Here is a 23,908-nt window from a genome sequence, read left to right as displayed (position 1 = left end):
TAAAAAAAATAGTTTGTTTTTTTTTTAAATTTATAGTTTTTTTTTTTTTTTTTTTTAGTTAAAAAGAAAATAAAAATAATAATAATATGTCTAAAGATAAAAGTCATATTTCGAATAAAGTGGCCATCCAAAAGAAAAATGTTTGGTGAAGGCGATGTGTTGGCATCAGGTTATTTTTATATCCATATATTCACAAAATGAATTCAATTAAAAAAAAAAAAATTAATTGTCATTTTTCGCGATCATTTCGATAATATTTTCTTTTTTTTTTTTGTTTTTTTTTTTTTTTCAATTGCTTTTTAAAAAAATTGTTGTTCCTTGTTGTTGTAATATGAGTACCAGAAATGAAATTTTTTTTCCTGAATTTTATTTTTTTTTTTTTTTTTTTTTATTTAATTATTTATTTATTTTTTTATTTTTATTTTTTCTTTTTTTAATTATTTTTTTTTTTTTTTTTTTAACGGTTAGTTGGGTCATAAAAAAAAAAAAATGTAAATTTTTTCTTTTTGGGTTATAAAAAAAAAAAAAAAAATAAAGTTAGTTTTGATTCTCGCTTTACAGCATTCATATAATATTAATTGTGTGTTCCTTTATATATAATTACCAATATTGGCAATAATTTAAAAAAAAAAAAAAAAAAAAAAAAAAAAAAATAAAAGGACAACTCGCGAAGGTTTTTTTTTTGGAGAAAAATCAGAGTAATTGCTGTAAGGCGAGCTTGTTTAATAATTGTAAAAAATCTATTAATTAGTAAAACAATTTTTAATAATAAATTTTTTATGGGATTTTTTTTTTAATTTCAGTTATTTTTTTTTTTTTCAAAAAATTATTTCTCAAAAAAAAAAAAAATAGTTGAACTAAAAAAAAGCAATTCAACAATCGGTTTAAATAATAAACATTAAATAAAAATTAAATAAACAATAAAATATTTTGAATGTTAAATTAGATATAGATAATTTTAAACACTATTTAATTAAATATATATATATATTTAATTATTTATTAATTTGAGTACTTAAAATTGGAACTAAAATTATTACCAAAACAATTGAAACTATAATTAAAAGAATATACATTTTCTTTCTTGATTTTTTATGAAGCTTATTAGCTTCTTGTAAATTTTGTGTACCCTCTCTTGTATCGGATACAGCAGAATTAATATTATCTTCAATAACATTTAACAACTCACCTTGATTATGAACCAAAACAGCCATATCTAAAAATAATTGATGTAATTCTTTAATACTTTGTTCCAATTTAATAATATCGTTATGTCTTTCTTGAATATAATCTAAAGCATTCAAAGCATGAGTATGTAAATGTGTATGGAGAATAGTCTCTTCGAAAATCTTTTTAGAGTCACCTGATTGAATTGCATCGTTAATTTCTTGAGAGGTTGCTTCTGGTTTAACGATTTTATATTGTCTTTCGATTTTTTCTTTATATTTATTTTTATAGTTGTTTTGAATCTCTTGATACTCTCTCATCATTTCAATGAATTTTTGAGTTAGTGTATTTAACATACTATTTCTAATACGAACTTCTGTGGGTGTTGATGATTTTGAATATGAATATTTTTCATTACTTATTTTCATTGTATCCAATTTATTCTTTAATTCAGATAATGAACTATTTGTAACTTCTAGTATTAATTGTATATCATCCTCATATTTTTGATTTTGTGATTCAATACTAATTGAATTTAATGATAATATATATTTATCTTCGATTGCTCTTATATTCTTTTTAACTGATGTCATTAATGATTTTATTAAACCAACTTCTTGATAAAATTCTGGCATAAATTCTTCAACCGGATCTGGATGATCATTTATTTCTAATTCAATATCACCATTTTTATTTTCATTATAATCATATATTTTTGAACTTGATGGTGTTTCTAAAGATATTTCAACCATTGAACCTTTTTTACCATTCTTTTTATCAACTAGAGGTTTAAGACCACCAGCTATTCTTAATTCTTGTAAACGATCTTCCATTTTTTTTTATTTTATTAAAATATTATTTTATTGTATTTTTATATTATTTTTATTATTATTTTAATTTTGTTTTTTTTTTTTTTTTTTCCTACAATTATTTTAAATATAAAAAAAAAAAAAAAAAAAAAAAAACATTAAAATTAATTCTTTATTTTAATCAGAGATAAAAAAAAAAAAAAAAAAAATTTGGCAAAAAGAGATTATGGATTTTTTTTTTTAAAATTGGATTCCTTGGTGTTTGGGAATTAATTGTAAAATTTTTATTTGAAAATCAGTGCCATGTCGCCAAAAAAAAAAAAAAAAAAAAAAAAAAAAAATTTTGTGGTTGGGAGAATTAAAAAAAAAATTAAAAACCTATTATCTTTTACTTTATTGTTTAAAAAAAAATAAACAAAAATAATAAATAAATAATTAATTAAATAACTAAATAAATAAATAAATAAATAAATAAATAAAATTTACAATTACTTTAGTTTATTTAATAAAATTCTTCTTTGATGATTAAACCATTTGACCATTGTTGAATGGCCCATTGATTCTTTTTGATACGATGTTCGCCATATGTGAAATCCATATACATCTCATATGCTGTATTATTACCATCAATGATTGTTTTTAATAATTTTGCTTCATGGATTGTTGCATTATTAACAAAGGATTCTTCAGCTTTACGATTAGCAACTTTACCAACACGATTAGTTGAATCACCTTTTTCATACATTATAACATCTTGATGGTAGAATTTATCGAATACTTTTAATATCTTATTATCTTGAATACCTTTAATAATTGATTCTAAATTTGATTTAATATTAGTTGATTGTTCTAACTGATTTCCAAATTCACCTACTTGAATTTTAATAAATCTCTCATTTTTTTTTTTTTTATTTATTATTTTGTTTTGATGAGGAATTAAAAGTAATCTAAAAAATTAAAAATTATTCTATTCACAAAAAAAAAAAAAAAAAAAAAAAAAAAACACCAAAATTAATTTTTTTTTAATAAAAATATCCACGAAAGATATTTTTAAATGTGAAAATTAAAAAATAAAAAATAAAAAAATTAAAAAATTAAAATAAAATAAAATTCTTACCATATAGATTATTCCCACACTAATAAAAACTATTTATATATTTTCATTGAATCAATTCATTTAACCCTGAAAAGCAGTTGAAATAAAACAAAAAAATAAAAATAAATAAAAAAAAATAAAAAATAAAAAATAATATTTTTATTTTTTTTTTAATTTTTTTTTTAATTTTTTTTTTTTTTTTTGTGAAAACACAAACAAAAAAAAAAATGAAACACAGTTTGAAAAAAAAAAAACAAATATAAAGATTGGTTATTTTAATCTTTATTTATATAATAGTACTTCAAATCCATTCAATGGAAATGTATCATTTTTCAATAATATTATTTACTTTAGTATTACTATTTATTAATAATACTTTTTCAGAACCAACTTCAAATGCTGGTATAGTTGGTGAATTCGAAAGTTTATCTTTAGATTCAAAAGAATTAAATAAATTATTAGATGTATGTAATTTATTTATTTATTTATTTATTTATTATAATAATATATTAACTTTTTTTTTTTTTTTTTTTTTTTTTTTTTTTTTTTTTTTCTTTTTTTTTTTTTTTTTCTCAAGCAAATTGAACCAACAATTAATTTACATAGATATTTTTATTTAAATAAATTTCAAAAAGTTGATAATTTAAAGAATCGAATTAAATATAATTATCCAATATTTCAACTTCAAGTAGTTGAAGGTAAATTACAAAAACAATTTTTAAGTACAAATGGAAATGGTGATAATTTGAAACAACCAGCCTATAATAGTTATGGCCAACTTGAATATCAAGATTTTCAAATTGGTACACTCTATGAGTTAACACTTTTCGTTGATACAACCATTCAACAATCAAAACAATATGAAACATTCATTAGAAATCAATCTACAACAACAATTATTGAAGATTATAAATCAAAAAGAATTTTAGAATCAAACTGTAGATACCTTTCAATTAAATTATTTAAAGATTATTTAAAATTAATTACAATTCAACAATTTATATGTAATGATAATGATAATAATAATAAAAATAATAATAATAATAATGATGAACAACAAAAAGATATTTTATCAACAATTTCATCAACTAATAATATAAATAAAGATAATAATAATAATTTTAATGAAACAATTAAAATTATGTCATATAATACATGGAATTTTAATGAACCATGGAAAGATAGAAGAATATTAATGGCGGATTTAATAGAGAAAGAATTACCAGATGTAATTTCATTTCAAGAATTAAGATTTTCAGCATGGGATAGTGAAGTGAAATCAAGTAATCCAATTAAAATGGGTGAAGAACGTAATCAAGTTCAACATTTATTTAAATTACTTGGTGAAAGAAATTTAAAATATAATTTCGTTTATTTACCATCAATGGTATATCCAACAAGTACTGGTTTACAATTTGAAGGTTTATCTATATTTTCAAAACATGAAATTTCAAATATTGATTCAATTAAATTATCAAGAGATATTAAAAAACCTGATGATGCTCATCAAAGATCTTGTTTAAGAGTTGAAATTAATTTTAAAAAAAAACAACAACAACAATTTGAAATTTCAAAAAAAATTAATATATTTACATCACATTTTTCATTAGAAACTGATGGTTCAAAAAGAAATGCATATGAATCTTTAAATTGGATAAATTCATTTAAAAAACCACATTTATTTATGGGTGATTTTAATTTAGAACCAAATGAAAATGCAATTCAATTTTTATTAGGAAATTATGATATTAATAATTATTATAAAGATAATAATAATAATAATAATAATTTAATTGATACTTGGGTTGAATTTTCAAATCATCCAAATCAAAAGAATGAAAAGAATAGACAATTACAATTTTTAAAAGATAATGAAGGTGTTGTTAGTATTGTTGGTATTGAAGATACTGATAGATGTAAAGAAACTGATTTAGTAAATGGTTTCACTTTTCCAACACTTTATTCAAAACCTTCAAAAAGAATAGATTTCTTATTACGTTCAAATGATCAAATTCTATCTTTAATAGATTTTAAAATTGGTGGTAGATGCTCAAAATTATCACCTTTTAATTCTCCATTTTATGCTTCTGACCATACTTCAATATCTGCAACTTTTAAAATCAACTAATAGTTATATAAATAAACTTTTGTAAAATTAAAAAAAAAAAAAAAAAATAGAAATAATTAAATTTTTTTAATTATAATTAAAAAATTATTTTATTTTATTTTGTTTTTTTATTTTATTTTAAAATAATTTTTTTCATTGGCACCACCACATTTTTTAAAGAATTTTTCAAAAAACAACAAACTTTTTAAGGAATTTTTGTAGTGGTTCAATTAATTAATTAATGAAATGGGTTATTTTTGAAATTTTTCCACAGTTAGATTTAAGTATACTATATTAGATATCCACACCAATATTCTAACTTTTTTTTTTATTATTTATTTATTTAATTAATTTTATTTTATAAAAAAAAAAAAAAAAAAATCATTTATACATTTTATTTTTTTTTTTATTTTTTTTTTTTATTATTATTATTTAGAAAACAGAATAATAAAATGAAAATGAAGAAACTATTAATTTTAATTTTATTTATAATTTTTTTTGTAGAATTTAGTTTTCAAGAAAATAATTTTAAATTATGTGAAAATGGTGGTATTTCGGTTTTAAGTGACAAATGTATTTGTCCACCATCATATTCAGGTGATAAATGTGAAAAAATAGATAAAAATGAAAAATGTACAAATGCAACTTACTTTTCAAATTCAATTGGACCAATATGTTGTTTTTCAAAATATAGAGATGAAATCAATTTATCAGAATTAAAATTAACAATTAATAATAATAAAAATAATAATAACAATAGTATAAATTTAAATAAATCATATGAAAATAAAATAATTAATGAATTATTAAAAACATATGGACCATGGGATAAAAAAGATGTTAAATTATTAGATTTTTTATTAATTAGTAATTTGGAAAAAGGTGAAATTAATTTAAAATATTCAAATTATTTTAAAAAAAGAGAACAACAACTTGAAAATTTTTTAAATAATGATAATTGTAATGATTTAGATAACCCAAATCCATTGGCTTTTTTATTAATTATAAAAGATATTGATTATGATGCTATCAATACATTATTTCAATTTTTATATTCACCAAATAACTATTATCTTATTCATAGTAAGTAAATTATTAAAAAAAAAAAAAAAAAAAAATTTAAAAACTAATAAATATTATTAAAAAAAATCAAAGTTGATGGAAATACAAAAATAGATGATGAAGAATTGGAAATATTTTTTAAAAAAATTATTGAAACAAAAAAAGAGAATTTAAGTAATTATTCAAAAAAGAAATGGAATGATTATCCAAGTAATATCAAAATTATGAAAAATAGATTTGAAGGTGAATGGGGATCAATTTCATTAGTTTACTTAGAGATTGCTTCATATACGGTATTATTTGATATGGTTGAAGAAAGAATTAATAAAACTGGTCTGTCATTTGAAGATAGTCAATGGTCACATATTATTAATTTAAGTGGTAATGATATGCCAACAATTCCATTATCAAATTTTTCAAAAATTCTATGTAATAATAAAAGAAAAAGTTATTTAGATCATTGTTGTATTAAAGATTATTTTAGATTTGATGTAAATATTATATTAATTTTAAAAAAAAAAAAAAAAAAAAACTAAAAACTAAATAATTACTAATATAAATTTAAATATAGAGAAATTGGGTACAACTTAATGATAAAAGTGGATTAATTGAATTATTACCAAAAAATATGAAAGAACAAGGTTGTGGTGATGGCTTGGGAATGAGTAAATATTATGATAGAAATAAAAGTTATGGCGACGGATCTCAATGGAAATTTTTAAATGTTGAATTTGTAAAATACCTAATTAGTGATTTAAAATCATTGGAAAGATTAATCAGTTTTAAATTTTCATTTATTCCTGATGAATCATTCTTTCAAGCTTCAAAAATATTTTTCAATAGTAAAGGTGGTCATTCATTTGAGTTTGACACAAAAAGAGTAACAATGTTCGATAATAATCCAGAAGCAAGAGATAATACTCGTTATGCTGTAGAATTAAAAGATATACCAAATTTACATGGTTTGTATTTTGTAAGAAAAGTTTATTTAAAAGAAATCAGAGATGCAATAATTAAAGAATTTAATTTATTATCAGAATATTGATAAAAAAAAAAAAAAAAAAAAAAAAAAAAAAAAAAAAAAAAAAAAAAAAAATAATTAAAATTGAAAATAGAAAAATAAAAATATAAAACTAAAATTAGAAAATAAAACGGTAATACACAAACGATAAATGAAGGCAAAATTAAATTGAGCCTTGTTAATATTATTTTATTTTTATTTTAAAAGATTATTACAAAAAAAAAACAAAACCAAATAAGGTTTTATTTTTATTTTATTAAGAATTTAATTTATTATCAAAATATTGATAAAAAAAAAAAAAAAAAAAAAAAAAAAAAAAAAAAAAAAAAAAATTAAAATTAAAATTAAAATAGAAAACAATAAATGAAGTAATATTAAATTAAAAATAAAATTAATTTTTTTTTGTAAAAAGCATTTTTTATTTTTTTTTTTTTATATAATTTTTGGTAAAAACACTTAAGGTAAAAGATATTAATTTAAGTGGGAGTATAAATAAAAATATTCCCACATTTTTAAACTTTTTTTTTTTTCATTATTTTTTTTTTTTATTATTAAGGTCAAAGTGAGTACATATAAGTATTATTATGTTATTTATTTTTTATAATATAATATTTAATTATTGATTTAAATTTTTTTTACGAATTGCTATAACGAAACCATTCTTATTCTTGACGATATATCATATATCATATATCATATACCAATTTAAAAATAGTATTTTCTATTTATTATTATAAATTATATATTCTTAAAATAGCAAATTCAATTATTATTATAAAATAATTATTTCCAAAAATTATTATATCCCTTTAATATCCTTTTTTAATTAATTCTATCAACACATTTTAAATATTATAAAATATAATTAAATTAAAATTTTTTTTTTTCTTCAGTTATTAACTCAAATATTATTAAAAGATATAAAATAAGAAAAATAAATTAAAAGATATAAATATAAGAAATACCATAAAACATATAAACAAAATATTGTCATAAACAAAATATTGTTATAAAATTTTAATACATAAATAACTATAAACAACTCCCAAAATACACCACACATTGCAGTTGTTTTTTTAAATTTCAAATTTGATATTAATTTTGAAAAATTTTTTTACACAAAAAATAAAAATCTATTTTATTTTTAATTTTTTTTTTTTTATTTTTTTTTTTTATTTAATTTTTTTTTATTTTTTTTTTTTTTATTTTTTTTTTTTTTCAAATTTTCACTATCTTTTTTTTTTTTTTTCTTTTTTTTTTTTTTTATTTTATTTTTAATATCAAATTCTCTTTTTTTATTTTTATTTTTCATTGTAATATAATTTTATAAATGTCAAGCCTTTCAACAAAAACAGGTAATTAATTATTAATTAAATATTATTAATTAAATATTTAATATTCTTCTTTACTAAAATAAATGAAAAAAAAAAAAATAAAAAAATAAAAAAATAAAAAAAAAAAATAAAAAAAAAAAAATATAAAAACTTTAAATAATATACATATATAATTTTATTGTAATAAAATTAATTATATAGATTTACTTGGTGACCCAGATTTTGTATGTATTTTTTACTAAAATAAATAAAAAGTCAAAAAGTCTAAAAAAAAAAAAAAAAAAAAAAAAAAAAAAAAACATTATTTATACTAACTTTATTACTATAATTACACAATTGTTTGAATTTATTTTTAGATCCGTCTTCAAAGTGTTGAAGTAGACGGTAGTGAAGTTATACCAGGCGAAACTAGACCAAGAAGAAACACTAAATTCCCAAAATTAACAAATTCACCAGACGGTAAAACCTTTACCTTGTATGATGTTTATAGGTATGTATTTTTAAAAAAATAAAAAAAAAAATAAATAAATAATAATAATAATAATATAAAATAAAGTTTTTATGATTATTAAATTCTAATATTTTTCAATAATAAATAAATTTAAAGAATAAATAAAGATTCAGATTCAAACTTTTTAGGTATTCGTGAATTATTAGCAGATGGCAAAAGAGGTGATTACAAATGGATTTCTTATAAACAAGCATGCATTAGAGCAAATAACATTGGTTCAGCTTTAGTTCAATTAGGTTTAAATAAGGTAAAGAAGAAATATTTTAATATTTGGTTTTCACAAATAATTTTTTTATTTTTTTTTATTTTTTTCTTTTCTTTTTTTTTTTATTTTCTTTTTTCAAAACACTTTTCTCTTTTTTTTTTTTTTTTCAAAACACTTTGTTAATCACTCAAAAAAAAAAACCGCAACTAAATCAAATATCGGGGAAAAAAGGGTTTTTTTTTTAAAATTTTTTTTTTTTTTTGTGAAACGATGAAAATCCCCAAGATATTTTTTTTAAAATTTGATAAAAAGTTAATTGATTTTAAAAAAAAAAAAAAATTTTGTGCACCAACCCCACACCATTTTGTGTTTTTTTTTTTTTTTTTTTAATCAAATTATAAATATCTAAATCTTTTTTCAATTAATTAATTTTATTTATTTTAATTTTATTTATTATTAACATTTAACTTATTACTTTAATAATTTATAAATAATAAATGATAAATAAAAATTAAAAGGGTGATAGAATTGGTATTTTTTCAATTAATAGACCAGAATGGGTTTTATCAGATATGGCAGCAATGAATCATTCACTTGTACCAGTTGCATTATATGCAACATTAGGTGCCAATGCAATTGAATATGTTGTTAATCATTCAGAGATTTCAGTACTTTTATGTGAAGGTAAAAATGTTGAAAAGATTCTTTCAATGCCAGGTACAACCATTAAAACAATTGTCAGTTATGATCCATTACCACAAGCAACATTAGATAAATTCAAGGATAATGAAAACGTTAAACTTTACCTCTTATCAGATTTTGAAAAATTGGGTGAACAAAATCCAGCCCAACATGAAGTCCCATCACCAGAAGATTTATGTACATTACTTTACACCTCTGGTTCAACTGGTAATCCAAAGGGTGTAATGTTAACTCATACAAATATGGTCAGTGAAGTTGCAGGTGCCAACTTTTCACCAGCAGGTGTAATTCCAGAGGATGTTCATATGTCATACCTCCCATTGGCTCACTCATTTGAACGTGCCGTCGTTTCATTGATGTGTTATGTTGGTGGTCAAATTGGTTTCTTCTCTGGTTTAATTCCAGAGTTATTCAACGATATCCAAGTTTTACGTCCAACCTTTTTATGTGGTGCCCCAAGAGTATGGCAACGTCTTCACGACAAACTTTGGTTCACTGTCAACAATGATAGTTGGTTAAAGAAATTCCTCTTCAATTGGGGTCTCAACTCTAAACAATCTGCATTAAGACTTGGTTCAACCACTCCAATTTGGGATAAATTGGTTTTCTCAAAAACAAAGGATAGACTTGGTGGTCGTGTTAAATTCATCCTTTCCGGTTCCGCTCCATTGGATCCAAAATTAGCCGAATTCTTACGTGCTTGTTTCTGTTGTCCAGTCGTCTCTGGTTATGGTCTCTCTGAAAATGTAGGTGGTGCCTCTGTTGCCTATCCAGAAGATAACAATGTAGGTCATGTTGGTCCACCACTCAGTGCCTGTGAAATGAAATTAATCGACGTTCCAGAGATGAACTATTTCTCTACTGATAAACCATGTCCAAGAGGTGAGGTTTGTATTCGTGGTTTCAACGTTTTCAAAGGTTACTTTAAGGATCCAGAAAAGACCAAAGAAGATCTCAAAGAAGATGGTTGGTTCCATACTGGTGATATTGGTCGTTGGAATGAAAATGGTACCCTCTCAATCATTGATCGTAAGAAAAATATCTTCAAATTATCTCAAGGTGAATACGTTGCCGCCGAATATTTGGAATCTGTTTTCGTTCGTTCACCATTTGCCTCTCAAGTATTTGTCTATGGTGATTCATTAAATAGTTTCTTGGTTGGTGTTGTCGTACCAGATTTTGAAGTTGTCCAAAAATTATTCGCTTCCAAATATCCAGAACTTGATGTTTCAAACCATGCAACCCTCGCAAAATCAAAAGAACTCTACAAAGAAATTTTATCAAGTTTCGATGCTTGCGCTGCCGAAGCCAAATTACATGGTTTTGAAAAATTAAAACATATCTACGTAGAACATGAACCATTCACTGAGGAAAACAATTTATTAACTCCATCATTCAAACCAAAGAGACCACAACTCAAAGAAAGATATCAAACCATTATTGATACCCTTTATGCTGAATACAAACGTGATCATCCAGACGTATAAATCTTCTTGTATTTTTTTAAATCTCTATTAATCTAAAAAAAAAAAAAAAAAAAATTAAAAAATAAAAAAAAACAAAAAAAAAAAATAATATAAAAAAAAAAAAAAACAAAAAAAAAAAAAAAAAGGATCTATTCTTATTAAACTTCATTTTACACTTTTTATTTATTTTTTATTTTTATTTTTTTTTTTTTTTTTTTTTTTTTTTGGACTTTTCACATCCAAAATAGGTGAAAAAATTAATAAAAATTTTCCAAATTTTCCATTTAAATTTGGGTAAACAGAGACATTGGTCATGTAGAAAAAGAAGTGCTATTTATTGTTGTTGTTGTGGTTGATAAATGTTTTGATGGTAAATTGGTTGTTGTTGAAATTGTGGTTGGAATTGTGGTTGAAATTGTGGTTGAAATTGTGGTTGAAATTGTGGTTGGAATTGTGGTTGGAGATATTGTGGTAAAACAAAGGAAATATTTTGTGGATAATTGATATGTACACTGATCTTAAATTGTTTTTTAGCGACCTCAAATTTTATATTTCTATTGGAAAATTGAACATTATATTCATTACAAATCTTTTTAATATTTTCAAAAATCTATTTTTATTTTTAGAATGTTAATAAAAAAACTTTCTCACCTTTTTTATTTTTTTTTAAATTTTTTATATGATTCCTTAACTTACTCTATTTTGTAAATAAAATAAAAAGCAAAGAAAGACGGCAACAATAAGTATTATACTAACCACTAAAAATATCACACCTATAAAAACACCAGAAAATGAACAAGAGAAAATAAGAACCATATAGACGATAATGGAACACCAATAGAGTCTATGGAAGGAATCCATTTTATTATTTAATGAATTAACCAATGACTTATAATCATCAAATGATAAATAGTTTGATAATTCAGTTGGACATGTTGTTGGTTTTTCATAACCTGTAAATCTATTACATGAAAAAGTTTCTGGGATTTTAAATTTTCCCATTGGTAATACATTTTGTGGTCCAATTGGTATTACATATTGTGGTTGTTCTGATAATTGCGATTGTTGTTGTTGTTGTTCTGCTGAAGATAAAAGTTGTTCTTGATCTAAAGAAATTCCCATTATTGTTATTTTATGAGAGAGAAATAATAAAAAAAAAAAATAATGTGTGAAAAAAAAAAAAAAACAAAAAAAATAAATTAAAAAATTGGTGGTTTTTTGAGAAAAAAAAAAAACAAAAAATAAAATTAAAATAAAAAAAAAACAAAAAAAAAATTTGATCAAAAATTGGTGCTTAAAAAAAGAAGAAAAAAAAATAAAAAAATTAAAAAAAAAATAAAAAAAAATAATTTCCAAAGATCATTCCAATTATTTTTTTTTTCTTTTTCCTTAAATATTTTTTTTTTTTCTTGTTTTTTTTATTTATTTTTTTAAACAGAAATTTTCAATGTATTAAATTTGGAAACTAAGTTATTAATTTTGAATAAAAGGAACTTTATTTATTGTTGTTGCTGTTGTTGTTGTGGTTGACAAATGTTTTGGCGATAAATTGGTTGAAATTGTTGAAATTGTGGTTGGAGATATTGTTGTGATAAAACAAAAGTATTTTGTGGATAATTGATATGTACACTGACCTTAAATTGTTTTTTAGTAGTTTCAACTTTAATATTTCTATTGGAAAATTGAACAGTATATTCTTTACAAATCTTTTTAATATTTTCAAAATTCTATTTTTATTTTTAGAATATTTATAAATAAATTTTTCCTCACTTTTTTTTTTTTTTTAATTTTTATATTATTTTAAAAATGATTTCTTAACTTACCCTTTTTTGTAAATAATTTAAAAAGAAAGCTATTGATATTATAGCAGTAAGTAATAAACCAAGTATTAAAAATATTTTATCTGAATATATAATAAAAAATGAACAGTAAAACAATAAAACAACAATAATATAAATAATAAAGGAGATCCAATAGTTTCTATGGAAGGTATCCATTTTATTATTTAATGAAATAACCAATGAATTATATTCATCAAATGATAAATAGTTTGATATTTCAGTTGGACAAGTTGTTGGGTTTTCATAACCTGTAAATATATTACATGAAAAAGTTTCTGGAATTTTATATTTTCCCATCGGTAATACATTTTGTGGTGGTCCAATTGGTATTATATGTTGTGGTTGTTCTGATAATTGTGATTGTTGATGTTGTTGTTGGTATTGTAATAGCTGATCTTCTGTTGAAGATAAAAGTTGTTCTTGATCTGAAGAAATTACCATTTGTTTAGTTGTTTTATGTGGAAATTAAAAAATAAAATATAAAAAAAAAAAAAATATAAAAAAAAAATTTTTAAAATTTTTAAAGTTTTCTGAAAAAAAAAAAAATTACAGTAATTTGGAGAAAATTCCGTGATTTTTTTTTTTAATTTAAATCCAAGAGTTTCACCCAATTCTTTTAAATTATATCAAATCTTGGAATGTGTAAGTGTTGAAAATAATTAAAATTTATTAAATTTTTTTGTTTTTTTTTTTTTTTTTTTTTTGGTTATTAATATTATTTTCTTTTTTTTGAGACTTCGGGTACCCAAAGCCATTTTCTGCATTTCGAAGAACCACAATGACAAAGAATTCCACCTGGTATATTAGTTTTATTTTGAATGCCAGATGGTAAATTATAACGGTAGTCAAAAGTTAATTCTTCACCTTCTTTGATAGTTCTTGATGAAAAGAATGCAATTCGAGGTTTATCTATTTCAATCCTTTGATCAAGGTAAAAGAAAATACTAATGAGATTTGGACTACAGGAGTGATTTATGAATCTAGTGGCATTGCCATAGTGAGTGGCATCAACCACCAAACAATTTGAATCACCATTTAAATCATATAGATAGCTGAGACCTTGAGTATCATACCTTAAACCACGCTCTTCTGCCTCATCATGAGAGATGATTTCACCCACATATTCACAAACAAAGGTATACTTGGGGATTTCAATACAAGCACGTGCGCACCAACCCTTGTTGGAGGTTTTAAATAATTCCAATGGGAAACTATTTTGTTGGCCTTGTTGAATGGCACGATTCTTACATAATTCATGGGAACATTTACAACGTGGATTACATTCAACGATTGGACCTTCAATATTTTTCCCAGTCAAAGTTCCTTGATCAGAATAATAAATACCTCCCTCTAAAATACATTGACAATTTGGATTATTATGACAATCACCCACACAATCACAACCAGATAGAAACTCTTTGACATTCAATGTCTCTCTATCACAAAATGATTTATCAATCCATTTGAAATTAACCAATGAATTGGTGAGTGGTATATCATCAACTTCGTTAATTGCTTTTAATGGATAGGTATAAACTCCTCTTGCAATATCTGGATCAATCCATTGTGCTTTTAATTTCTTTTGTTGATGACAATTATTAGCATTATTATTATTATTATTATTATTATTATTATTATTATTATTATTATTATTATTATTATTATTATTATTATTATTATTATTATTATTATTATTATTATTATTATTATTATTATTATTGTTATCATTATTATTATTATTATTATTATTATTATTATTATTGTTGTTATTATTATTATTATTATTATCATTATTATTATTATTATTATAATTATTATCATTATTATCATTATCACTATCATTATAACTATCATTATTATTATTATTATCATTATCATTATTATAGTTATTATCATTATTATTTCTAGAATGATTATGATGACCATTATTATGTTCATCAATACTCTTTCTCTTTTTACTTGTATTGTTAAGAAGAATATCACTACTACCATTTTCTGCATCCAAATACGCTCTGTCTTGAATACACACTGAACGTTTAAGTAGACATCTAGTACATGGGTTACCAAGACATTGTTTAATATTTGCTCTCTTACAATTTAGGCAAGGTAATTTTTGTTGAGAACTAAATCTGCTTTTACCATTGGTGCCATTTAATTGTGGAGGTGATGAGGAGGGTGATGATGATGGTGATGACGATGATGATACTTTTGTACTACTACTAGTTGCAATCTTTGTTTTTCTTTTAATCTCTTTCTTTACATGAACTAATTTACCTGAATTCTCGAAAATATATAAAAATTCATTTTCCAACATTAAATTTGCTTTAAATATTTTTTTAGAAATTTTACTTTTATCATTTTGAATTTTATTTTCACCATTATTATTTTTATTACTTTTATTATTTTGATTAATATTAGTATTTGGATTATATAAATCTGTTTCATCAATTTCAACTAAAGATTTCTTTTGTCTTTGAATATATTCATTTAAAGGTTCAAAATATGGCATATCTATATTTAAAATATCACTTTTAATCTATTTAGATAATGAATAAAAAATTTAGTAAATAAAATAAAAAAATAAGGTATAAATAAATTAGTTTAAAATCAGTTTTTATAAAACTTACCAAACCATTTTTACAATCTTGTTTATAAAGATCAAGATATTTACTTTTTAATTCAATGAAACTAACATCTGTGACCATAGAAAGTAAAATAATTACTATATTATCAATTGGTTGACCATATTCCGATCTTATTAAATTTCTATATTTTCTTAATAAATTCATTCCAGATGGTAATTGATTTCTATTGATAATTGAGGTTGAATAATCTTCGATTAGCTCCTTCACTATCACCTCAGATGTAACTGCATCGATGCAATCCCCAAATTTCATTCCTTTTAAGTCTCTTTCCAATTCTGTAATTGTATCGTTATTAATTATTTCTTGAGTTTCTCTAAATGTAGATGTAGAGTTTTGTGATGATTCCATTGAAGTTTCCAATTTGATTGGTATATCCTTTTGTAAGTGTGATGAAGTTGATCTTGTTGTAGTTTTTGTTGTTGTTGTTGTTGTCGTATTTTCAGTTCCTATAGATAATAATGATGATAATAGTGAAGAAGATGAAGATGATGATGATGAAGATGATGAAGTAGAAGATGAATATGAAGATGATAACTCTGATGAGGGATTTATTTGATTTGTTGAAGAATTTGTTTCAGGTTTATGTTGAGTACTTTCATAGACATTTTGCATTAATGTAGCTATAGCTGGTGTTATAAATTGTGATGGTGATAGAGTTGATAAAAAACTTTCAGGGAGCAACGGTATTAGATAGGTTGGAACTAGACCACCCCTTATTAGAGTGTATTGATATGCTAATTTTTTAACATAATCTTGTTTTTTTTGTGTAGAACCAAACGAAAAACGTTCAATCTCTTCACAAACGTTCATTTTAACCTCATCTGACAAGTCTTTAATAATTATATCCTCTGCATCTAAACATGATCTTAATTTACCCAATATGATTTTTCTAATGTCTTTTGGAGCAACATGAACCCTCTTTCTAGCTGTTCTAGTTCCTGATGATTGTTCTATTTGATTTTGTGTTGTTGAAGAAGAAGAAGAAGAAGATGATGAAGATGATGGTACCTTTTCTTTTTCTTTTTCTTTTTCTTTTCCTAGTCTTTCTTTTTCTAGTCTTTCTTTTTCTAGTCTTTCTTTTTCTAGTTTTTCTTTTTCAAGTCTTTCTTTTTCTAATCTATTTCTACGATCACGCTCAACTCTTTCTAAACGCTCATCATTTAATTTTTGTTTTTCTAATATTCTTTCTTTTTCTAAACGTTGTTTTGCTAGATTCTGTCTCTCTGTCTCTAATCTAAGTAGTGATATTCTCTGTTCTTCCAAACGTTCATTCTCCTTTTGCTGTTTTTCTGTTAGTTCTTTTCTTTCTATAAACGATATATCATCTTTTCTTGGACTTGCAAATTCTCTATTATTTTCTAAATTCTTTCTTGGTGATGAAAATGATGAATATGATGAATATGAGGATGAGGATGAAGGATATGAGGATGATGAAGGATATGATGATGATGACGATGATGATGATGAATATCTATATGGTAAATATGAATATAGTGATGATGGTGTTGATGAATTTGATGATGATGACGATCTTGGTGCTGATATTGATGATGGCAATGTTGAAGTTGGTGGTGCTGTTGAAGCTGATGATGATAATCTTGATGTTGATATTGATGATGGCAATGTTGAAGTTGATGTTGGTGATGGTGATGGTGATGATAATGATGATGATGCTAGTTGATTTGTATTTTTTTTTTCTTCAATCTTTCCCTTTGGTTTATTATTTACAGGTTTCACATACATATCCACATACATACTTTCAAGTTCTTCAAGTGGATAAATATCAACTGGGGTCTCTTTATTCTTATTATTGTTATATTTATTTAATTCCAAAGTACCTTTCTTTGTTAAACCAGATGTAATTTCAATATTTCTCTTTCTTTCCTCTTGTAATTTTTCAAGTGTAGTGTAAGGTTTTGAATTTGATTTTTTATTACTATCATTACCATTGATATTATTAAGATTGGTTTTAGCTATATTATTTGATCTATTAAATATGCTTGGAGTTTGTGTAGTAGTAGTTGGTGTAGTAGTTGTTGTTGTTAGTGTTGGTATTGGTGTTGGTATTGGTGTTGGTATTGGTGTTGGTGTTGTTGTTGTTGTTGTTGTTGTTGCTAGAAACATTGGATTTGTTGTGAGGATTGAAGTTGGTGTTGAATTTGGTGTTGATACTGATGAAGTTGGTAAGGATGTAAATACTATATCATTATCTTTAATTTCAACCATAGATGGAGATATGTGAACTTGTGGTAAATCATAATTGCTATTATGATTTAATACAGATGCATTTGCTACTGATGATGACGATGACGATAAAGATGATGAGGAAATGGGTGGTTTATATCTTTTCTCCAAATCTTGTCTTACCTCTTCAACTATTTCATCCAAAACAATTGGTGAAGTTATTGAATATGGATTATGCTTTTGGTCATAATTAACATATGGTTCATAAGTTGATTGTTTTGCTAATTTCTTTCTATTTTCAATATAATCATTACTACTATTATTTTTATTTTTATTTTTATTATTATTATTATTATTATTGTTATTATTGTTATTATTGCTTTTGCTATTGTTGTTGTTGTTACTGTTGCTGTTATTGTTATTGCTATTATTATTAGTATTATTGCTGCCATTGCTATTGTAATTATTATTGTTGTTGTTTTTGTTTGATGAATTTGGAGTAAATGTTGAACAGATAAATGATATTTCATCATCAGATCCCTCTGAGCTATCATCTATAAAAAAAATATCCTTTATATCCATTTCAAAGTAGGATCATGTTTTTATTTAATTTTGAATGTGTATGTATAAAACTAGTAGTGTGGTGTTTTTATATGAGATTTATTGTTACCCTATTATTTTTGGTAATTGAAAAAAAAAAAATTAAAAAAAAGGGGAAATTATGTAATATATATATAAATAAAAAGTTTAATTATATATATATATATATATATATATATATAAATAAAAAGTTTAATTAATTAATTAATTAATTAATTAATTAATTAATTAATTAGTATATATGTAAATAAATAAATTTTTGTTTTACTTTTTTTTTTTTTATAAATAAGGGAAAAAAGAAAATAATTTTTGTTTTTTTGTTTTTTTTTTTGAATTTTAAAAAAAAAAGCGCTGAAAATTTTTTTTTTTTTTTTTTTTTTTTTTTTTTTATAAAAAAAGAATTAAAAAAAAAAAAAAAAAAAAAAAATAATAATTTGAAAATTAATTAACTATAGAACTACACAAAAAACTTAATATAAAAATGGTATATCTTCAATAAAATATACACACAACACACATACATTATACTTATTTCACCCTCACCCTCACACACATACACAACACCCTTAATTCACTTTAACTTTAAAAATTTTAATATCATAATATTAACCATATAAAAAATAAATAAAAAAATAAAAAAATTAAAAAAAAAAAAAAAATTAATTTTTGGAAAAAAAAACAAAAAAAAAAGGAAGAAGTAGTTTCACAAGTTGAAAATATAGAAAATCACGAACCAAATGAATCGATTACATCAGAGGCAATTAAAAAAGTTCAAGAATGGATGGATCATGAAATTCAAATTATAGCAACAGGAAATAGAATGATCAAAGGAGTTTTCACATGTTTTGACAAACAACAAAATATATTATTAAATTATGCTTATGAAGATGTAGTGTTACCTGATGGACAAACCATAAGAAAAGAATTGGGTGTAGTTTTCGTTCCAATGAGACATGTAATCTCTTGTTTAGTTTTAGAAAAAAAAATTAAACAAAAACAACAAGAAGAAAAAAAAGAAGAACAACAAGATTAATACTAAAAAAAAAATAAAAAATAAAAAAAAAAAGAAACACAGAGCGCCGAATTTGTAAATAATAAATAAAAACCTTTTTTTTTTTTTTTTTTTTTTCTTATAAATAAGTGTATATGGATATTTATATCTTTTTTTTATTTTTTTTATAATTATTATTATTATTTTTTAATATTACATTTCCTATTTAATTGAATGATTTGCTTGATTTAATAACTCTAACAAATTCATCAACATGAATTTGGCCATCAACAGTTTTTGCGTCTTTTAACATATTATCGAACTAAAATATAATTTATATTTATTTTTTTTATTTTTTTTATTTTTAGTTATAAAAAAAAAAAAAAAAAAAAGAAAATTTAATTATTAGAATAGAGTTCAAAAATGATAATAATAATAATAATAATAATAATAATAATAATAATAATAATAATAATAATAATAATAATAATAATAATAATAATAATAATAATAATAATAATAATAATAATAATGTAATACATACTTCTTCTTTTGTTAATTTTTCACCAATTGAAGTTAATGTGTGTTTTAAATCTTGAATATTTGCATAACCATTACCTTTTTTATCGAAAACTTTGAAAGCTTGTTTGATATCAGCTTCAGAATCTGAATATTTCATTTTTCTAGTCATGAGTGATGAAAATTTACTAAAATCTACTAAACCTGAACCATCGTCAATCTCTTTAGCAATATCTTTAAGTTCTTGTTGAGTTGGGTTTGATCCAACTGATCTCATAACTATACCTAATTCTTGAATTGTAATTTTACCATCTTTATCTTTATCAAATAAATTGAATGCTTCTTTATATAATGCTTGAGTAGTATCTTCTTTTGCCTATTTTTTTTTTTTTTTTTTTTTTTTTTTTTTTTTTTGAATTAATATTAAAAAAAAAAAATAGAGTTAATATATAGTTGATCAAAAAAAAAAAAAAAAAAAAAAAATTGAAAAAATTAAAATAAAAAAAATATATATATTGGGGTGATGAAATTACCATTGCTTTTATTATATATGCTGAATGTATGTTGATTAAATATATTACACCTTTTTTTTTTTTATTTTTTTTATTTTTTTTTTTTTTTTCACCCAGACAAAATTTTGAAAAATTTAAAAAAAAAAAAAAATAAAAAAAAATCTTTTTTTTTTTTTTTTTTTTTTTAATTTTTATTAAATAAAAAAACTCGATTTGGGATCTTGATTAACTGGTCGAAACACTTTGGATTAAAATTAATTTATATATATATTTTTTTTTTTTTTTATTTATTTTTTATCCATTTAACTGAATGGTTTTTTTTTTTTAGGGTTATAATTATAAAATAAATTAAAAATCCAACTAATTTTATAATTATTTTTCCAATAAAAAAAAAAAAAAAAAAAAATTTAAATTATAATAAATATTACAATTTAATATTAAATAATAATCACGATTAAAAAAACAATATCAATGACAAAATTTAATCTGTTTTAAAAATGGTAATAATTTATTTAAAAATAAAATAAAATAAAATTAAAAAAAAAAAAAAAAAAATAATTAATTTTTAAAATTTTTTTTTTTATTTCAAAAATTTTTTTCAATTGTTTTTTTTTTTTTTTTTTAATTTTATTTTATTTTTAATTGTTTTTAGTTTTTTTGTTTTATAACCTGAATTATTTATTTAAGAGAAAGAGAAATATACCAATAAACTTAATAATAATATACATATTTATATAATAAAAACAATGACATCATTATCATCATTATTACCAAAACCAAAAAATGTATATAGTAATGAAGAAGAGGATCCACTTTTTCAACCGAAACCAAAACCACAACAACAGAAACAACAACAACAACAACAACAAGAATTAAATGATAAACCAAAAAAAGTAATACCAACATATGGTAATAGAAAAGGATATTTACCAAAGAATATAGAAGATTTTGGGGATGGTGGTGCATTCCCAGAGATTCATATAGTACAATATCCATTGGATATGGGTAGAAAGGGTAAATCTAAATCAAGTAATAGCAATACAAGTAATATGAATGGTGGTGGTACAACAACATCAATTGTACCAGTTAGTGTTGATTCGACAGGTAGAGTTAAACATGAAGCTATTTTAGGTGAAAAGGGTAGTTTACATTCACAATATAAAGATTTAATACCAAAACAACATACAGAGCATGAATTACAAAGACCAGATGATGATGAACTACAAGAAACATTGGATAGAACAAAGAATGCATTAGAAAAGATTGTAAATGGTAAAATAAAATCATCGAAATCAACCAACTATGTAGAGGTTGAGAAAAAAAGTGCCACCTATATAAAGTATACACCATCGAATCAATTGGGTTCAAACAATGGTAGTGCATTAAATTCAAAGATTGTTCGTATGGTAGATGTCGCACAAGATCCATTGGAACCACCAAAATATAAGATTAAAAAGAAGATTATGGAGCATGGTTCACCACCTGCACCAGTTATGCATTCACCAACTCGTAAATTATCAGTACAGGATCAACAAGATTGGACCATACCACCATGTGTTTCAAATTGGAAAAATCCAAAAGGTTTTGCAATCTCAATTGATAAACGTTTGGTTTCAAATGGTGGTGGCTTACAAGATGTAGAGATCAATGATAAGTTTGCTCATTTCACTCAAGCACTCTATATAGCTGAATCGAATGCACGTGAAGAGGTTTCAGCACGTGCTGAGTTAGAAAGAAAATTAGCTCAAAAAGAAAAAGAAAGAAAACAAGATATGCTTCGTAAATTAGCTGAAGATGTTAGAAATGAAAGATCTGGTATAATACAACAAAGATATACAAGAAAAGATAATTCAGATTCTGATAATGATAATGATAATGATAGTAGTAGTGATGAAGATAAAAATAAAAGAACACCACCAATGAATAGAAGATCAAGATCAAGATCTACTGAAAGAATACCAAGTAGAAATGATAATGATGATGACGATGATAGATATAGAATAAAAGATAATAGGGATAATCGTGGTAGAGACAATATAGATAGTAGAGATAATAGGGATAGTAGGGATAGTAGGGATAGTAGGGATAGTAGGGATAGTAGGGATAGTAGGGATAGTAGGGATAATAGGGATAGTAGGGATAGTAGAGATAATAGAGACAATAGAGACAATAGACGTCGTGATGATAGTAATGATAGAGATAGATATAGTAAGAGAAGGTCAGATAGTGATTCAGATAGTGATTCAGATTCATCAGATAGTGAAGATGAAAGAGTTAGAAGAGAAAGAAAAGAGAAATTAGAAAGAGATAAAATTAGAATGGAAAAGAAGAGAGAATTAGAACGTGAATATAGATTAGAAGCAAGTGGAAAGAAATCTAAATTCAATAGAGATCAAGATCGTGATATTAGTGAAAAGATTGCATTGGGTCAAGCTTCAATAAAGAGAACTGAAGATTCAATATATGATCAAAGATTATTCAATCAATCAGAAAGTCTTACTAGTGGATTTGGTAATGATGATTCATACAATGTTTATTCTAAACCTTTGTTTGGTGGCGCTGTATCAAATTCAATCTATAGACCAAAATCAAATCAAGAGGATAATACATCAATTCAAGATGTTTTAAGTAATAGTAGATTCGGTAAAGAGGGTGGTAGTGGTAGCGGCGGTGTACCAAGACCAAATAAAGAATTTAGTGGAACTGACAGATCAAAAGACAGAACAGGTCCTGTTGCATTTGAAAAAGAGAAAAAGAAATCTGATGATCCATTTGGTTTTGATGATTTTAGTAAAAAAAGATAAAATTATATTAAAAAAAAAAATAAAAATAAAAATAAAAAAAAAATAAAAAAAAAAGATAATAATAAATCATAATAGTAATATTAAAATAATTATTTAAAAATTATTTAGATTTCAAGAATAAAAATTAAAAAAAGATTTTCTTTTATTTAATTCTTTTTTTTTTTTTTAAAATATCATTAAAATAAACAACAACAACTTCCTTTTATAATCTTTTTTTTTTTTTTACCATAATAATAATATAATAAAAGTGTTTGATAATATTTATTTAATAAATTAATTATGTAAAAAACTTTTTATTCTTTATTTTTATTATTTTTTTTTTTTAAGAAGTT

The 23,908-nt window shown here is 22.5% G+C and overlaps 11 protein-coding genes and 1 non-coding gene across 12 annotated transcripts; 5 read left to right on the top strand and 7 right to left on the bottom strand.

Annotated features, from left to right (window-relative positions):
- Positions 1 to 661: 661 nt before the first annotated feature.
- On the bottom strand, positions 662 to 720 carry r35. Its single transcript has one exon.
- Positions 721 to 995: 275 nt separating this feature from the next.
- syn1B (t-SNARE family protein) lies at positions 996 to 2,000 on the bottom strand (the record flags this gene model as incomplete). The annotated part of the gene is made up of 1 exon (XM_640977.1): positions 996 to 2,000. The coding sequence occupies one exon, from the start codon at positions 1,998 to 2,000 to the stop codon at positions 996 to 998; it is 1,005 nt and encodes a 334-aa protein (XP_646069.1).
- Positions 2,001 to 2,478: 478 nt separating this feature from the next.
- On the bottom strand, positions 2,479 to 3,096 carry DDB_G0269562 (hypothetical protein; the record flags this gene model as incomplete). Its single annotated transcript, XM_640976.1, has 2 exons — positions 2,479 to 2,868; positions 3,094 to 3,096. The coding sequence occupies 2 exons, from the start codon at positions 3,094 to 3,096 to the stop codon at positions 2,479 to 2,481; spliced, it is 393 nt and encodes a 130-aa protein (XP_646068.1).
- Positions 3,097 to 3,299: 203 nt separating this feature from the next.
- On the top strand, positions 3,300 to 5,200 carry DDB_G0269560 (hypothetical protein; the record flags this gene model as incomplete). Its single annotated transcript, XM_640975.1, has 3 exons — positions 3,300 to 3,309; positions 3,370 to 3,536; positions 3,650 to 5,200. 3 exons carry the CDS (start codon positions 3,300 to 3,302, stop codon positions 5,198 to 5,200), a joined length of 1,728 nt encoding a protein of 575 aa, XP_646067.1.
- A 431-nt stretch (positions 5,201 to 5,631) lies between these two features.
- Positions 5,632 to 7,286, top strand: gnt11 (GlcNAc transferase; the record flags this gene model as incomplete). The annotated part of the gene is made up of 3 exons (XM_640974.1): positions 5,632 to 6,262; positions 6,335 to 6,732; positions 6,813 to 7,286. The coding sequence occupies 3 exons, from the start codon at positions 5,632 to 5,634 to the stop codon at positions 7,284 to 7,286; spliced, it is 1,503 nt and encodes a 500-aa protein (XP_646066.1).
- A 1,306-nt stretch (positions 7,287 to 8,592) lies between these two features.
- On the top strand, positions 8,593 to 11,501 carry fcsA (fatty acyl-CoA synthetase; the record flags this gene model as incomplete). The annotated part of the gene is made up of 5 exons (XM_640973.1): positions 8,593 to 8,617; positions 8,798 to 8,820; positions 8,953 to 9,086; positions 9,204 to 9,354; positions 9,831 to 11,501. The coding sequence occupies 5 exons, from the start codon at positions 8,593 to 8,595 to the stop codon at positions 11,499 to 11,501; spliced, it is 2,004 nt and encodes a 667-aa protein (XP_646065.1).
- Positions 11,502 to 11,814: 313 nt separating this feature from the next.
- DDB_G0269556 (hypothetical protein) lies at positions 11,815 to 12,602 on the bottom strand (the record flags this gene model as incomplete). The annotated part of the gene is made up of 2 exons (XM_640972.1): positions 11,815 to 12,090; positions 12,177 to 12,602. The coding sequence occupies 2 exons, from the start codon at positions 12,600 to 12,602 to the stop codon at positions 11,815 to 11,817; spliced, it is 702 nt and encodes a 233-aa protein (XP_646064.1).
- A 377-nt stretch (positions 12,603 to 12,979) lies between these two features.
- On the bottom strand, positions 12,980 to 13,762 carry DDB_G0270554 (hypothetical protein; the record flags this gene model as incomplete). Its single annotated transcript, XM_640971.1, has 2 exons — positions 12,980 to 13,207; positions 13,304 to 13,762. 2 exons carry the CDS (start codon positions 13,760 to 13,762, stop codon positions 12,980 to 12,982), a joined length of 687 nt encoding a protein of 228 aa, XP_646063.1.
- Positions 13,763 to 14,036: 274 nt separating this feature from the next.
- suvA (SET domain-containing protein) lies at positions 14,037 to 18,732 on the bottom strand (the record flags this gene model as incomplete). The annotated part of the gene is made up of 2 exons (XM_640970.1): positions 14,037 to 15,857; positions 15,949 to 18,732. The coding sequence occupies 2 exons, from the start codon at positions 18,730 to 18,732 to the stop codon at positions 14,037 to 14,039; spliced, it is 4,605 nt and encodes a 1,534-aa protein (XP_646062.1).
- A 499-nt stretch (positions 18,733 to 19,231) lies between these two features.
- DDB_G0269552 (hypothetical protein) lies at positions 19,232 to 19,783 on the top strand (the record flags this gene model as incomplete). The annotated part of the gene is made up of 2 exons (XM_640969.1): positions 19,232 to 19,234; positions 19,442 to 19,783. 2 exons carry the CDS (start codon positions 19,232 to 19,234, stop codon positions 19,781 to 19,783), a joined length of 345 nt encoding a protein of 114 aa, XP_646061.1.
- A 184-nt stretch (positions 19,784 to 19,967) lies between these two features.
- On the bottom strand, positions 19,968 to 20,796 carry calB (calmodulin-like protein; the record flags this gene model as incomplete). The annotated part of the gene is made up of 3 exons (XM_640968.1): positions 19,968 to 20,063; positions 20,286 to 20,636; positions 20,794 to 20,796. 3 exons carry the CDS (start codon positions 20,794 to 20,796, stop codon positions 19,968 to 19,970), a joined length of 450 nt encoding a protein of 149 aa, XP_646060.1.
- A 722-nt stretch (positions 20,797 to 21,518) lies between these two features.
- On the top strand, positions 21,519 to 23,576 carry snwA (nuclear receptor coactivator NC0A-62; the record flags this gene model as incomplete). Its single annotated transcript, XM_640967.1, has 1 exon — positions 21,519 to 23,576. The coding sequence occupies one exon, from the start codon at positions 21,519 to 21,521 to the stop codon at positions 23,574 to 23,576; it is 2,058 nt and encodes a 685-aa protein (XP_646059.1).
- Between the last annotated feature and the right edge of the window lie 332 nt (positions 23,577 to 23,908).

This window comes from Dictyostelium discoideum (genome assembly GCF_000004695.1).
Source record: "Dictyostelium discoideum AX4 chromosome 1 chromosome, whole genome shotgun sequence".
Lineage (NCBI taxonomy): Eukaryota > Evosea > Eumycetozoa > Dictyosteliales > Dictyosteliaceae > Dictyostelium > Dictyostelium discoideum.
This window is presented reverse-complemented; position numbering and strand designations above follow the sequence as displayed.